Source organism: Anoplopoma fimbria, chromosome 13 (genome assembly GCF_027596085.1).
Source record: "Anoplopoma fimbria isolate UVic2021 breed Golden Eagle Sablefish chromosome 13, Afim_UVic_2022, whole genome shotgun sequence".
Lineage (NCBI taxonomy): Eukaryota > Metazoa > Chordata > Actinopteri > Perciformes > Anoplopomatidae > Anoplopoma > Anoplopoma fimbria.
The window spans coordinates 8,886,564-8,903,160 of record NC_072461.1 but is presented as its reverse complement, the minus strand read 5'-3'; the positions used below and the strand labels follow the sequence as shown (position 1 = coordinate 8,903,160).

The 16,597-nt window shown below is 39.9% G+C and overlaps 1 protein-coding gene across 1 annotated transcript; it reads left to right on the top strand.

The window, feature by feature from the left end:
• The first annotated feature begins 385 nt into the window (after nt 1-385).
• Nucleotides 386-16,272, top strand: mapkapk5 (MAPK activated protein kinase 5). Its single transcript, XM_054610797.1, has 14 exons — nt 386-1,320; nt 3,723-3,796; nt 7,184-7,259; nt 7,908-8,005; nt 8,152-8,260; nt 8,648-8,737; nt 8,851-8,946; nt 9,079-9,159; nt 9,469-9,656; nt 9,805-9,925; nt 10,069-10,199; nt 10,431-10,546; nt 11,087-11,191; nt 11,929-16,272. The coding sequence occupies exons 1-14, from the start codon at nt 1,285-1,287 to the stop codon at nt 12,021-12,023; spliced, it is 1,416 nt and encodes a 471-aa protein (XP_054466772.1). The 5' UTR covers nt 386-1,284; the 3' UTR covers nt 12,024-16,272.
• The last annotated feature ends 325 nt before the right edge of the window (nt 16,273-16,597 follow it).

The following is a 16,597-nucleotide window of genomic DNA, read 5'->3' as shown; positions in this document are numbered from 1 at the left end:
GTGTGTGTGTGTGTGTGTGTGTGTGTGTAATGCATATATATCAGGCTGGTTTGGGCTGTACTGTAAGTTAAGTTTGCCTTTCGTCTGTTCAAAAGGAAACTGTTAATAAAGTTTATTTAAAAAAACTGGGGCCTAATAAGGACCCAGTAGGGTCTGACCACTTCCAGACTTATTTCATCAAAATGTAAAACAGTTAATTTAAAAAATGTACAGACCAACACACTGTTTATATTTATAACAAAAATACACACCTACTTACAGAAAAACAATACAAATCCACAGATCGTCAGACTTTACAGAACATGTCGATGTTTTTCATCAGGCGTTCACCTCGGGGCCCTGGTTGTGTACCCCCCTGATACACAGTCCGTGGTATCCCCTCTGACAAGCAACTGTGGGATTAGCTAAATAGTGCAGAATGTGTGCATCTCCTTGGTCACCTCTGAAAACATTCTCCATTGACCCTTTCCACCTCTGAGACGGTGTCACAGCTCCGTACCGGCGCCGCTTTGTATCAGGCCCGCACGGTCTACCGGAAGCATGTTATCGTCTGAGGCTTTGAGTGGAGCTGGACCACGAACTTGCCAGCTAAGCTAACTCGCTAGCCCGTTAGCAGGCTCGGCTCGTCGACATAACAGGCGGCTGTGGGAACACCGTGTGCTCGTCGAGTCAGACCAACCCGGCGCTGGTCGAGGACCATACCGGCGATCTGCAGAGAGTGCTCTCGGGTCTGCTTTGTCTCCGCCGGTGGTCGTCGTAGTGTCATCGTCAGCCCTGATCCCGGGATGGAGTGTCACTAGCCGGTGTCTTCGCAGCTTTAGCAGAGCACTGCTCTAATTGCGCTGGCTAAAAATACACTTTGTGTCCAATGCTCGGTGTGCCTCCAAAAGTGGTGGCCTAGCCCACATTGGACTCGTCTTCGCCTTTTCCATTCACCTTGCTCGGAGTCTGGCACTCTACATGGTCACCACACTGAGTTTAGGACTACTGGAAGAGCGAGTCGGACCCCGAGGTTGTGAGCCCTGCTGGCCTGAACTAACGCTGCATCGCACGGGCTGGTGGACGTCAGGTCCCCGAGTGAAGGAAGCTCTGCTCTGGTTGATCGGTGGCCGAATATCATTTCGCACAAATGGCCTTTTTCTGTCATAAATAGTAGTATAAAAAGCCTTGGTCCAGCCCAGGGTTTTCAAGACCGAAACTGTGTGAAGGTCAGAGGAAAACCGCTGTGTGTCTGTCAACTGTGCGATTGGCGAGGCAGACTTCATCTGTCCGGAGCACAGCACCATGTCGGAGGATAACAACGCAGACAAGTTCATCAAGGTAATTTTAACAAAGTCAAATGTGAGTGGACAATGCAGTTATTTATACGTTTGTAGCAGTACTCGTCTTTGGTCTTGATTTTAATTAAGTTTGAAGTAAATAAGTGAAGCTGCAATCCAATGATGTTAATGGTAACCTTTGAAAGGAGACATTATTGCAGAGCTGGAGGCTGACTTCAATTCGATTCCTTATATGTTTTTGGTTTGGTTTGGTGTGTGTACAACATGATTGTCAGTGTTACTTCTTGCCAATTGCTATAGTATAGATTCCAATGAGGACTGCACTAAAAAGTACACCTGATATATTGGTATAACACATGGCAGCACAAGAGTTTTTGTGTAGCTTACTAGTAGTATAAATGTGAATCATTAATGTCTTATGTAAAGTTTTATTTTTGATAAACATGACTGTGGAACCATGAACTATCTAACACAGTCATGGTCATTATATTTCCATACACCCTGGCTCTGGGATTTGTTCCAGGCCAGCTCCCCTCAGTGTGTCACTGCCCAGGCATTTGTGAAAGCAGTAAAATGTGATCCCAAGTGGCCCTGGCCCCCTGCTTTCATAGTGGGGTCAGAATGTAACTAATGCTGAGTGGATGTCACCGAGAACTGGAACGCACTTGGGCCTTTATCGTGACGAAGGATTAGAGGGTTCGTTATCTAACTTTAGACTTAACCAAACTCTCTGGTATCAAGACCCTGGCACTCCAAACAAATTGTTTAATTGGTAAACACCAGCTTTGTTGGACCAATTATCCAAGATGTGTGGCGTAGTGAAGTCAGAACTTTCAAAGATATTAAGTTTATGGTACGACTACTGGGTAGTTGTGAGAGCTGAGATGCCCCGTCACTATATTACGTAATCATCATGAATCCCGATCAGTCTCTGTGTTCACAAGGACTGGACTGGTCAGTGACAGGGAGGAAAGAATATGGTGCCTGTTGGCAATGGCACACAATTTACTGCATTGTGCTGGCCAAGACCAATATATTCCCAGAAAAGGGATAATTTAATATTTTTCTGATCCTTAGTTTGGAGAAAGTAACTTTAAAATATGAGTGTAGGTTTGTTCACTTAACCATCTTTACTCAAATACAGCAGAAAGTTGGAAATATTTACAAAAAAACCTAACTATTCTAATCAAGCACAAGTCAAGTGCAATACTAAGAATTCCATTCTCATATTTATTAACAACTCAACCTACCCACTTTTTAATAATAATTTAATTTGTATAGCACCTTTTAAAAAACAGAGTTTACAAAGTGCTTTGACAGACAATGCAGCAGAAGTAACCAAATAAAACTACAGAAAGCTCAACAAGCTAAAAACATCAAGGAAATATTTTAAGCTGAAGTTTAAACTTATAAAGTTGACTAGTCTAAAATAAAAAATAAAAATGCTCAGAAAACTTTGGCGTTTGGACCCATCTTCGGCATCACTTATACCATTAGCGTTCAAGTGTGCAAGTTTGATTCATTGAGCTAGCTAGCCCGCCTTGTTGATTTGCACGCTAGGTCACAAGCTTTAGTCTTTAACATACGTGCTTGCTAGTAAACTAGTTTCAGTCGGTGTGCTGCTGGCCATCCAGTCGAAAGGGAGAGAAACGGACTGACTGCTAAATCCAGCCGCTCTTTGGGAAAGAGGAGAGGGTGGCACAATGCGGGCAACAGGATGGCGATAGTTGTGAGTCTAGACTTTGACTTTAGCAGTTTAGAAACGCCCATCTGAAAATGGATGCACGTGGGTCACCTGCCCAACAGGCCAGAGACGGTAAGGGCAACAGAGGATCCATTATCATCATAACCTCCGCACTGTTGGTTAGAGGTGTCCCTCTGCCACTTCATAGTTGCATGGATTGGTACATAATGCCGAGAATTGCCCAGAAATGATCAGCCAGGGTTCGACTATTGCACCATCTCCTCTTCCCAATCAAGTCGGTGTACATTGCTTGAGGAAGGAGGCGAGAAGTTACCTTCCCCCTGCAGCCAGATGAGAAGTTTTATTTTCAAAGGCAGATTTTTCTTTGCCTCTTCTTGTTTGGTTTTAGCTCTGCGAAGTGAGAACAAACTCATTAACAATAGATCAAATCCTCACAACAGACATTTTGTGTTAAGGTCAAAGCACTAAATGAACTCAGTCATCACACGTCATGTCTGAAGTAATACAAAAATAAAGAACAAAGAGAGGGAGGCACCAAATATAGCCTCTTATTGAGTGAAAGTGATTACACCTGAGGGGGGCGGTTCCTCTCCAGGCAGGAGAGTTTGTCTCCATCCTCCCAGGTGTGGTCATGTGATCTCTTCTTGGGAACTTCAAACAATACCAGCCCTGCACAAAAGTGTGTTTCCTATTTATTTTCAAACATCACTGTTTGGTGTGTTTTCTCTTCCCGACAGGAGACATCCATTCTAGACGAGTACAACATCAACTGGACACAGAAGTTGGGAGCCGGCATCAGTGGACCTGTCAGGTGAGTGTGAGAGTGTGTTTCAAAGTACTTTTTCTCCATGGTCTTCCTCCAGTCCGAAAATATTTTCTTTTCTACTGTGTTTGTGCTATGTCACGTTAATGTCAAACTTTTGCTGCCAGAACAGTGTTGCATTTGACAGAACTGGGAACAAAAAGAAGTCTGACATGTTGGGTTAAGCCCAACTGTGAGAGCAGAGCCAGCGTCAATTGAGATAGCTTTCTAGTTTTGTTTAGATCTGAAAATACTATATTGTGAATCCCATGAAAGGATTAAAGGGAGAGATAAATATGGATTTATTGCCCAGTCGCTGCAGTGCAATACCAAAACACAGTTGCGAATGCTGATATATATATAGTGTTGTTTTAGCCACACTTTGATTCAAGTATTATGTCAGAGCAGATGTAGAATATTTGCTAACTGAGCTGTCAAATGGACAAACTTTGACTGCTGCCAAAAAAACCTTCGTACATGTTACTCCTCCTGTGGTTCTATTACATCGTGTTCAATGTGGCACCATTTCACCAGCACAGTTTGACTTTATCCTTGACACATTAACACATATTGAGGATATGAAAAGGCCAGATGCTTGTCACTTGATGGGGAGTTCACTGACTGGACCAACCACTAGTGGGTAACCAGGGTCTGAAATGAATTATTTTCCTCATCTGCCACTGTGGCAGGCCACTGAACATTTCTACAGGCAACTCAATTCTTTTTACTGTCACTTCTAAAATCTATGTAGATTTAACACTTACACACTTTAAATGAGAAATGAAAATACTGAGTCAGCAGTACAAGACAGTAGAAATATGGAATATATCTTTCCCCCTATTTTAAACTTTTGTATATATAAATGATGTTTCTTTATATAAGAGAAATCTGGTATGGTGTCTGGTAACTCGGATTTCTTACCTGCCACAGCCAACACTTACCCTGTGATGGGCAGGTGTCAGATGCTAATTTCATTCCCTGTGCGTAACACCGTAACAACTCGAGGCTTAATATTGAGATGTTTGGCACCGGTTCTATTGTTTTTGTAGTATGTGGGGGCTCATTTGGCTCAGACACAATCCATGTGACTGTAGCATCCTGGGATTGAATCCATCCAACCCAAAACATTTTTGTCCCTTACCCTCCTTGAGTGGAAACATTTGTTCTTGTGCAAATGAATACATGTTAAGTGTATTTTTTTCCATTTCCCTCAGAATTTGGTCCACTTGATGCTATCGGTGAAATTTTGTTCAAAGCAACTACCCTGCTTTTGAGAAGCTAAACTCAAACCAAACAGTAGATTATTTTGGGTTGCATGAGAGATCAATGATACAACTCAACAGTTTCCAATATAACTTTGAACCCTTCACTTCATTCTTCACTCCAGTCTTTTCTACTAGAGCAAACATTTCTAAAATACTTACAGTAAGCAGCAATGGCTTTTACCCATTAAAAAACTACTTTTAAATCATGTTGTGAATCTAAAGCACAGACTGAGGAAGTCATCAGGCTTGGAAAAAATACTTTTGTCTGTTGCGAGACGGCAGATGCTGGCGACGTCACTCTGCTCTACACAACCAGACTTAGAATTGTTAGCCGTATCTGTTTACTCAGACATTAGCCAACAATGACAGCATCATGGTTTCACCTTTTAAACTGTCTGTTTGCAAATGTTGACCTCCGCTCTTCTTTCCTTGGCCAACAGTGATTATAATCTCTTCATTAGGATAACTTCTGTTTGTGTTTATATTCATTCAGTTACTGCTAAACGTTATAGAGGCAGTGGCTGCTCAAACAGCTTTTTAATTCTGTTAAATGCTATCGGATATGCTTCTGTCTGACTGCCCAGCTGATTCCAGCTAGCTTCGGGCTGTAATATATCAATTTGTGTCACTGATTCCTCTTCCACATTCTGCACTTTGAAGCTATCATAAGTCTGGATCAGTCTGTTATTTCCTAACGTGTAGTTTTGGCCTCAAGTGACAAGAATACTGAGAAATTGACTCATCAGTCCTCCATGTAAACACATTCTTGAACTCTATGTTTCTTTCTGGGCAACTATGCTTGCCTCTTGTTTTTCTGTTTCTGTGTTTCACCGTTATTATGGAGACTTTAGGCTCATATGAATCTTTTTTGATTCTCCTCCTCATTGAAAAAACAAATCTGTGATCCATTAGGTAAGTAATGCTTGCCAGTGAAGTGAACTTTGGCCGAAGCAGAATGTTTCTCGCAGTAATGCTTTAATAGTGTAATCTGAGTTTAAGGGACAGAGGTTGCTGTTTCAAGTAAATGTTTAAGTCATTGCTGCTGCGGGGATGAAGAAGTTGATGGGCTTTTCAGATAACGAAATGTATATTTGTGCAGTTCATATTTCATGTGTTCTGCTGCAAAACCTAAAAAGTAGAATTGAAGACGACCATAACCAGGAAAGAGTCATCCAAAAAATTTCAACCTTGAATATGAAATAATACCGCTCAGATGGCTTTACACTCATTACAAAGATGCAGACAAGATTCATATGTCCCATAACAAAGTGTGATGTTGACAAAATACTGTTCTTAACTCTATCTAGTTTGGCTGCTTTCTTGTGTCTCTGTTTATATCAGGCCAATTTTAACTTCACAGCACTTTCCCCTAGACTTTAACAACAGTATAAAGCATAATAAAATAAGAATAGAAATGAACCCCTAAACAAGCACCACAAACTCATGTTGTGCTGCCAAACATCATTCAAACTGTAGTCTTACTTTGTGACCAAGATAATTAGTAAGTAGGACATTTAAAAAGTAAACTGGCCAGCTCTCTCTGGTAGACAAACTATGTAGTGGAGACACTGTTTGTGAATAACCTTAAATGTAGTTGGACATTTCTGTACTGCAATTTCTTGTAAGTTATCGGCTGGCGTACAAAACAATGCTGATAAACGGGAATAAGCTAATCTTGGCCGATATAGCTCTAGTTCAAATCCCCAGAAATATTATCACTCAGCGTAAAAATCAAATGGCTTCAATTGAGAATTGAAACAAGCTGAGGCAGAATATACATCATACTGGCAGAAGACATGATTTGTTGTTTTTGGGCTGCATTAATAACATTGACTTGCTTTGACGATGCTCATGTTTCTTTATCATTAACGAGAATGGTGGCTGGCTGTGTATTTTCTAGTGATAACATTTTAGAGACAAGGATTCAGAACAGAGTACTCTGATAAGCCCAACATCTATGACGAACAGAGCAACTGTTTGGTGACCGAAACACCAGAAAATAAGAAAAAGCCCTGCCAGACTACAGAAACCACCTTGTTTAATCTTTGCATACATGAATCACATCTGTGACACAGGTCGGGTTATCATATTGACTGAGATGTTTGTTGACTCTTGTTTCCTCCCCATTAAGGGTTTGTGTGAAGAAGTCATCTCAGGAGCGCCTGGCCCTGAAGATCCTCATTGATCGCCCCAAGGCCAGAAATGAGGTTAGAGTTACTGTAGCGGTTTTGATTAATGCCTGTTGTCTGTGGCTGTATCAATATGCTTTGTTCTCTCTGCCTGCCTTTTATCAGTCTCTATTAATTCCTGTTCTTCTTTCCTCGTCAATCTGTCTCCTGTGCCTCCTCTGTTTGTTTGTATGAGTGTCTTTGTTCATCACATTGTCTTCCTGTGGTGAACGTGGTATCTCGCAGCCTCTCCATGTCATTAGCAGACTTCTTTTTTGATCAAGCAGCTTACATAGCAGTGAGACATGCAGTCAAAACAATCAGCACAGACTTGCTTCACACAATCTTTCGCCGCTGAACTGTGAAAGCTGTCACTGATGAGCAAATACACACAGCTTACTGCTAAACAATGTATTCTTCAGGCGCTTTTATCATCTTTTTAGAGGAGGGCTATTACTCACACATTAGTTGACTTGTGCGCTTAGTAAACCTAGATGATCCATAAAGGCATATAGCTACGAGGTGAAACAATTTCACATGAAATGTTGTGTAATCTTTGCTGTACTATAAACACACGTATCACTCCCTGTGGGATGCTGTTGTAATTATTTAGCAAAATCTTTAAATGAAACTCTAAACATATTTTAGTGAATTACAGTACGGTGTGTTTGATTCTCCTCCATTCAGGTACGTCTCCATATGATGTGTGCCAACCACCCAAATATAGTGCAAATCCTGGAGGTTTACGCCAATAGTGTCCAGTTCCCGCATGAGTCCAGCCCGAGGTAAAGAGCTTTGTGTGGGGATTTTTTTTTTTTTTTTTTTTGGAATCTCATGAATTTCTTCTTTCTTTTTAAAGTGTTTGTCAGTCTATTTCCTCTCTTTTGCTCTTTTCCCTGATTATCCACCCCTCCTCTCTTGTTTCTTACAGAGCGCGACTCCTGATTGTTATGGAAATGATGGAGGGTGGCGAGCTGTTCCACAGAATCAGTCAGCACAGGCACTTTACTGAAAAGATGGCCAGTGAGGTCACTAAACAGGTAAGTGAAGAAACACAGACTTTTTTTTTTTGTCCTCTGAATTAAATGTTCTCAATATTTAATCCTAGTCAGTCAGTCATTGACCACTAGTGTCTGTCTCCGTGTTGAACGTTTCCTCTGTGTGTAACAGCCCCCCCCCCATGTCATTACTGTCCACTGCTTGGATAAAGCAGCAAATGAGGTAGTTGAACAGTGAGAAGCAACACGAACCAGCTCAAATCAAGTGTTTAAAGGGTTACACACACACACACACACACACACACACACACACACACACACACACACACACACACACACACACACACACACACACACACACACACACACACACACACACACACAGAGAGAGAGAGTGGTGTCTCAGTCTGATGTCTCTTCCCCCTGTAGATCAGTCAAGCCTTGGAACATTGTCACTCCCTAAATATTGCACATCGCGACCTGAAGCCAGAGAACCTGCTCTTTAAGGATAACTCTCTGGTGAGTAGCTGAAGTTGCAGACATAAATACTTAGAAGTCACCACAACTGATGCTTTTGCTACAAAGGAAACTAAACTTTGCTGGACTCTGTGATTCTGTTTTTTTCCCCACAGGATGCACCTGTGAAGTTGTGTGACTTTGGCTTTGCCAAAATTGATCAAGGAGATTTGATGACCCCTCAGTTCACTCCCTACTACGTAGCACCTCAGGTAATAAAAGCTAATAGAAGTCATCCAAACATGCTTGTCAAATGTAAACACACAGATTGGGACATCTTAAATGCAGCAGTGATGAAAGGATTATTTTCACGACTTTTCCCTTCTGCTGTTATTTCTGTTCAGGTACTTGAGGCTCAAAGAAGACACCAAAAAGAAAAGTCTGGAATTATACCTACTTCACCTACTCCTTATACCTACAACAAGGTGAGACCCAAACCTTAACATTTTGCATGTTTTTAAGCTATGAACTAAATATGACTGTACTTTGATGAAACACATCAATGCTGGTGTTATTGTTGACAAATCTACGGAGGGACTGCAAGGTTAATTTCTTGTCTCATTTGTGTTCTGATAAACTTTAAATCCATCAAATTCCATCAAAAGTGGGCGTGGTTTCATCTCTTACCCTTTGCCCACTTTTTTTTGCATTTTTCTAAATTATGCCACATGTGGATTTAGGCTCAGACTTGGAGTTTAATAAATGTTTCTTTTCTCTTCTCAAACGTTCTTCAGAGCTGTGACTTGTGGTCTCTCGGTGTGATCATCTACGTGATGCTGTGTGGCTATCCTCCGTTCTACTCCAAGCACCACAGTCGCACCATCCCAAAGGACATGAGGAAGAAGATTATGACGGGCAGCTTTGACTTCCCTGAAGATGAGTGGAGCCAGATCTCTGAGATGGCCAAGGACATCGTACGCAAGTGAGTCATTTTCTTTGTCTCTGCGGTTATCTCATCTTGCTGCAGTCCCAGAACAAAGCATTTCCTCACTGCTTTTCTATAACATCAGTCATCCATCTTTTTTGACTGATAACGTGTTCTGCCTCCCGTCCTCATGGGCCCCCTGCAGGCTGCTGAAGGTGAAGCCAGAGGAGAGGCTGACTATTGAGGGAGTCTTGGCTCACCCTTGGCTCAACTGCACTGAGGCCCTCGACAACGTGCTGCCCTCCGCCCAGATGATGATGGACAAGGTGGGTGGGAAGTTAAAAGGTGCAAATTCTGGCCAATGTTGGTCATGCTGCTGTTCCTGAATGAATTGACCAGCTGAGGCCACTGTTGAAAGTTAGTCCTGGTTCTAGGATCCTCTCCTACCGTCTGTCCTTTCACCTTCCAGGCGGTGGTCGCAGGTATCCAGCAGGCCCACGCAGAGCAGCTGGCCAACATGAGAATTCAGGATCTGAATGTCAGCCTGAAGCCTCTAAACTCTGTCAACAACCCAATCCTCAGGAAGCGGAAACTACTTGGGTACGGTTGCTTTTTTGAGGTTTTTGTGTCACGTTTTCTCCGCATGTGTTTTAAAAAGTTTAAAAATAAAATAGTTTATTTCTGTGTTTTGAAGTTTAGATACATCACACTTTAAATTATGATTGCACTGATTATTCGGTGCTAAATCTAAAACAAAAATCTCATTCTCTTCATTTGCTTTTCTCCTAAGTGGGTCAAAGATTGAAATGTGTTTTGTTGTCAATGTTGCAGCCCCAAGCCCAGTGACGGTTTCTTCATTCATGACCCAGAGAACGGAGGGGAAGACTCCAACGTCGCGCTGGAAAAACTACGAGACGTCATTGCACAGTGTATACTCCCACAGGCTGGTCAGTAAACACACGCTGATGTCGAAATGTTAATTAACTAGACTAAAAGAAAACATAAAACTAGCCTTTTGCTGAATACATACTTTGTGCATTGTATTTATTGCATATCAGTAAATACTGGTTTAATTTGCTGAAATATATTACACCACAGACGCCTTAGAAGCATTAAGCAAGCAACAACAAAACAGGCTATAACTGAACTTTTGATAAATTATTATCAGTCATGCAGACATAATGACTAAGTGGGTAAAGGCAAATAATTAAATGGCTAGAACAGAAAATGACATCACTTTACTGTAATGCAGCCTTTAAAACCAGGAAAAGTCTACACTTATGTCATATTAAGATTAAAATCTATGATAATATCTAGTCTCGTATCACAATATCGATATAATATAGATCTATTGCCAAGCCCTAAAATTAGCTGTATGAATATGTGTAATGTAAAAAGACATTCTTTTTAAGTTGTTCTCTTGCCAATGTATAATAGCTCTGAGAGAAAGAGAGTAGCTTCTGAAGTGCCTGTTTTTGTTTGTCCAGGAGAAAACGAGGATGAGAAGCTGAATGAGGTGATGTATGAAGCCTGGAGGTTCAACAGAGACTGTAAACAGCTGAGAGACGGTCTGCAGGGGCTCAGCTGGGACGGTCAGTACCATTTAGAAATCTTTTGTATTAATTAAACCTTTAAAAGCAAAGAAGCTGTTTTTACACCTGGAAGAAATCTGTTCTAATTCGCTGTTGTTGTCATCCATTTTTAATTAATCTACATAATTTATTTTACATTTTTATTTTCCCTCACAATGTATTTGTATAGCTGTAATGACGCCCCACATTATCCAGCCTTTTTGTTTTATCTGCCTGCCAAAAAAAGCTGTTGCAGTTACAAACACAGCTCAGTTGTCCATCCGAAAACAAATAAAGTTGCCGAACATTGCACTGCAGTTCAAACAGGAAGTGATCTCGAATGGCCGAGGACTGATTGGTTATCAGTAGGGCTTTTCTTTGTTTTATGAGATAACACATTGAACATTTCATTAGTTTTATAGACCAATTGATATAATAATTTGCAGATTAATCAATAATATAAATAACTGTGCAGCACTGATTATTGGAACCAACATTTCTCCGTTTTCCACTAAACATCAACAGTAAACAAATGTTGAATATACTCTATTTTGAACAGTGAGTCACTGTTGTTAAAGCCTAATAGATAACGGATAAGGTGAAAAAGACAAATGATAAGTTTGAGTGAATTGGTTGATCAATACAGTCTTGATTTATTTATTTCCAGGTAAAAGCAATAAACATTTACTCATTTATCTGTACCTTTTTGGTTGTTTATGTAGTTGCCAGGTGCTTAACCACTAACTTTTTCATTGCAGGACGATCTTTCTCTGATAAAGTCGACCGCTTGAAGTTGGCTGAAATAGTGAAACAGGCCATCGAAGAGAAGACGAATCTCCAAGAATCTCATTAGCGAACGCTGTCTTTCTATCTTCTTTTTATATTGTTTAATATGACCCTTTTTAACCCATATCTGTAAAGAGGCTTTTTTATGTAAACTTATGCGCTAATTTTTTTTTTTTTTTCATGAATTCACTTGCAAGACCTATTGTACAGCTGTAGATATATTTCAAAGAGGACTCATTGGTACTATAATTTTTTTTTAAATGGACACTTGCAAAGAACATTGAAAAAAACTATATTTTCATTTTTGCAGAAAAGAAAAAAGAAGAGAAAAATCCATTTAAGAAATTATTTTCTGGGAGGGAATTTTTATTAGCTGATTGTCCAAGGCGTCACATGTTTTATCCCAGTTCTTTCATTTTATTCTGTTTTATTTTCTTTCAACCATCCTAAGTCTAATTTAATTTATTTAATACAGAGTTTCCATTATTTTATACCTCACTTGTAGCCTGGCAATGGGCTCTAAAGTCAAGACAAGCTGTCTACGATTGTTCTTCCACACACACTCTGATTCTGAGACTGCGTTTAAAATACAAGAATCTTGTTTTTGTGTAACTTTCCCATGACCTTTTTGTTGTGTAGAGGTCAAGGTAGACTGGAAATAGAGGTGAAAGAAAGTTTTCACGAATAGACTAATTGCAGCCCCAAATTAATTTTGTCACAACCGTTATTTTTTTAAGCTGGTAATAGATGGCACTTCATATATCGAAGCAGACTGAATGGGCATAAACACTATGGCACATTTAGATCAATGTGTTATGACAAGACCTTAACCTAAGGTCCACTTAGTAGCTTTTTTTGGAGCTTGTAACTGCCTCAAAATCTTCTTCAGAAGACGCAGTTTTTTAAAGATATGGCTGAACGCTCCAGTTAAGTTAATACTTCGTTGTCAAACGGTTTCAGAGGTCAAGAATGAAACTTTCAGGCCCAACAAGATCCATGTAGGTTTCACAAACTAGTTCGACTCCTACACATGAAGTGATGATGCTCCTGAAGTTTGTGTCGGGAAAATACAATGAAGTGAATTATTTTATATAAAGGCTTTTTATATGTCTTCCCATTTCTGATGTGATTTTGAAAGGTCTTAAGTTCGGTCTTCAGCTAATGTTTTTGAGCTGTGAAACTGGCACAACCGGAGCTGCTTTGACTTACAGTCGTATCTACTGGAATTCAGACCAGAGTCAGTTCATATTCAAGTCATTTTAAAAAGAAGACTGCTTGCTACTTGAGCCAACCGAAACACAAAAACACATCCTTTAACAGGTATATTTCATTCTGATAAAACGTGCAGAGCTATTGAATGTGCAATAGGGCAATAATTTAATCATGTATTCATAGTGTATGCATGTACATGGTAGTGAGATATGATCTATCAGTCAGTCAGTATTACGGTCTTCATTTCAATGGTCTGAATACCAGCAAATACTCCCTCCCTTCACTCATCCTCATCCTGTAGTTGTAAATAATGTCATTGGTTAGCCGGAGTGACATTTCCGCTGCACTGTTTTGCTCTAGCGCTCCATTCATATCTGAGTTTATTCCTCCAGGAGGGGTTGAAAGAAGGGACTCTTGTTTAGTGCCTGATTAGTTCTTCAATAAGGTTTTCTGTTTGTTTTGAAAATCTTCAGAAATCATGAAATTACCCTTTCGTGAGGTCATACATTTCTAAGGAACTTATTTTCATGTCAAGATTACCACATCAACCATTTTTGACCTTAATGAAAATATGTGTCTATTCTGAGTCATTAGCAAGCATTGGAACAATTTCTTATTGCTGTCCAGGAAAAAAACTTAAAAACATAAACTGAATAATCAGATGTATTTTTAGGGGTTATCCTATTTAATCTAAATAAACCATTAAAAGACCTATTATCTGTAAAATGCATGGTTACATAGCTAAAAATAAATGGCCAGTTCATGAATAAGTTGACACTGGAGACACAGAACAGTGATAAAATGTAAGCTGATATTTTTCACATCATCTGTAAGGGCCATGAACGAAAAGTGTTTTTCTTATTTAGGTTCAGCTTAAAAAGATTTTGCGAATATTTAATAATTACTAATGTGATTCTGAGGGTTTATTTTTTTTTATCTGTCTAATGATGGTTTTTCATTCAGCCTCCCTTAAAGTCTTAATGATAACCACGGCTTGTGTTTGAAAAGGCCTTGATATCATATTAATACAAATGTGCCTTGTCGATGGGCTGGCATCTTCATTCTTTACTGCTCTTATCAGAAAAAATGAATAACAGGATGAAGGGGACAGAATTATTGTATGTAGGGATATTAGTATTTGTCATTTTGGCTTTAATTGGCTTGTTTTCATGTAATGAAATGAAAGTCTTTATTCCTCAAATCATAGTAGCCTATTGGTTTGGCAAGATTTTGTTGACTGAATTTATAGTTACATATCTGGTCAAAAAAATCTGTCCTCTGAAAAAGGAAAAGGTTTATTTTTTGGCTTGTGTCTCAAGACAACACCTTATTTTACTACTGACACATTAGGGGAATAGTTCAACATTTTGGCCAATGCCCTTATTCACTTTCCTGCCGAGTGTTAGCAAAACTTGCCAATGAGCTGTAGCTAGCGGCCGGTTAGCTTAGCTAAACATAAAGATGGGAAACAATTGGCCTGGTAACAAAATGAGATCTCCAGCACCTCCATCACATTAATAAACACATAATCTATCAGTTTTTATTTATTTTTCTAAATCCCATTAAAAAATTGAATTGTCGTTACACAAGTTAGTTTTTTCAAGTTCCAATCTAGAAGATCTTCGTTTGTTATTTTTGGCCACACCTTTAATGGTGAAAAGCGGTAATGGCACCCCGACGCGCGTGCAGTGCGAGGGCCCGATCATCGCTGCTTGCAGCTTTAATTGTTTTTGAACTCAATTTGCAGTGTTGCCGATTGCGATTTTTCACGGTAATGCCACCACAGACAGCCAGTTCGTAATAGGCCTCCTGCAAATGCAAGGGCTTTCATCAGTGGACCGTAGGCTCAGTCTCCATTGTGGTATATAGTTTCAACATATGACAGTGAGATTTTTACATTTACAAGTTCATTCGTGAGTTTCAGAGGTCCTGGTTTCTTATATTTAACGTAAAGGTATGGTAGCGGTGTAAATCTTGTCCCCGCCACAAAGAAAATTAAGCGTGTTTGTCGAAATGTCAAACTCTTGTTTTAATGTGCAGCCGTCAAGTTTGTTAAAACTTAAACACAGATTTGCAGAATCAGCCGAGCTCTTTACTTTAAGTATAGCTAATGCTGTCGTTTAGTTTTGCCTTGACCATATCTGTGTGTGGATGTGTGACACTATGTAATTAATTGCCTGTGTGTGTGTGTGTGTGTGTGTGTGTGTCAGTATGCTGAACCTACCTTGTATTACTGGAGGCCTATAAATTAATCAGAACTGCTTCCTTTCAATCTCCTGCTGCACCCACAAATAACAGAATCCTTTGCTACCATAGTGAGCATTTTCTGTTGAAGGGCAGTGTATTTATTAGCATTTCGTACTGTGAAGTCAAGGCATAAATCTTGATATTGATACTTCTAACAATGAAAACCCCAAGGGAAACATACAGCTGTGCTCAGTCAACATTTAGACTGCTGCTCAGTCTGGCTCAGTGTCACTAAAAATCCCAGAGGGGCGGTTGGTTTTGAAAGTGCTACCTCCCTCTTCACATCCCTTTACTGAGTAGGTTCTGCTGCAGGATGCGCTCAGTATGACATTCAGACATATTTCACAAATATTATAAAAAACTTCAAATAGTCACTTCCTCTCTCATATCTGTTCAGTGAAGAGAGATCAGGTGTCTGATTTTACACCAGGAGAGGTTTCTTGTTCCCTACATGGATGCTGACTGAGGATAAATATAAATTGTCCTTTTTTGGTAAAATACCAGCACACTAACAATTACCTGAAAGGCAGTAAAACGGTTTAGTCAGCACTTGCTCCTCTTGATAAATACCAGTTGCTTCCGTTTCCTCTGCTGTGTGTGTGTGTGTGTGTACTCGTAAAGTATGGAGAGATGGTTTTTTATATTTTTTGAGCCATTCCTGGTAATGTAAAGTCAGGATGAAATGTCGAGGACATCGTTTAAAGGTTCAGAGCCTTTTTCACTGTTTTCTTTATTTCTCTGCTCTGGCAGTGATGTAGCATGTACCTGAATCCCTCGTGAAAGACTTGCTGTATTTCTGGCTATTATTTTGCCCTCTCTGCCTTCTTTGGAACATCATGAACATGCTGACTTTGTAATAAAGGAATTCTTTGACTTTTAAACAGACTTTTTTTCAATCGTTTATACTGTGCATTCCTACCCTATTTTATACTCCTCCACATATCAATTGAACCGAGGCCACGCCCTCCTAATTATCGGGGTCAGTTATGATCATCAACAAACACCAGAGAGCAACATATATTCATCCTGCAAACAACAGGAAGAATCTCTCATCATAACCAAAACGAAACTCAATACAAACATCATGCAACTAAATGAGAACAAAATTAAAAACGGTGACGCTAGAGGTTTTGCTACTTCATGCTAACCACAAAAATGTGTCAAGGTGAAAGTCGAAACTCC

Excerpts from the sequence above, each read along its gene's own strand:
- mapkapk5 (XM_054610797.1), top strand. The coding sequence starts at position 1,285 with ATGTCGGAGGATAACAACGCAGACAAGTTCATCAAG. Across the intron at positions 8,261-8,647 it reads CCAGTGAGGTCACTAAACAG|ATCAGTCAAGCCTTGGAACA; the intron begins GTAAGTGAAGAA and ends TTCCCCCTGTAG. Across the intron at positions 11,192-11,928 it reads GCAGGGGCTCAGCTGGGACG|GACGATCTTTCTCTGATAAA; the intron begins GTCAGTACCATT and ends TTTTCATTGCAG.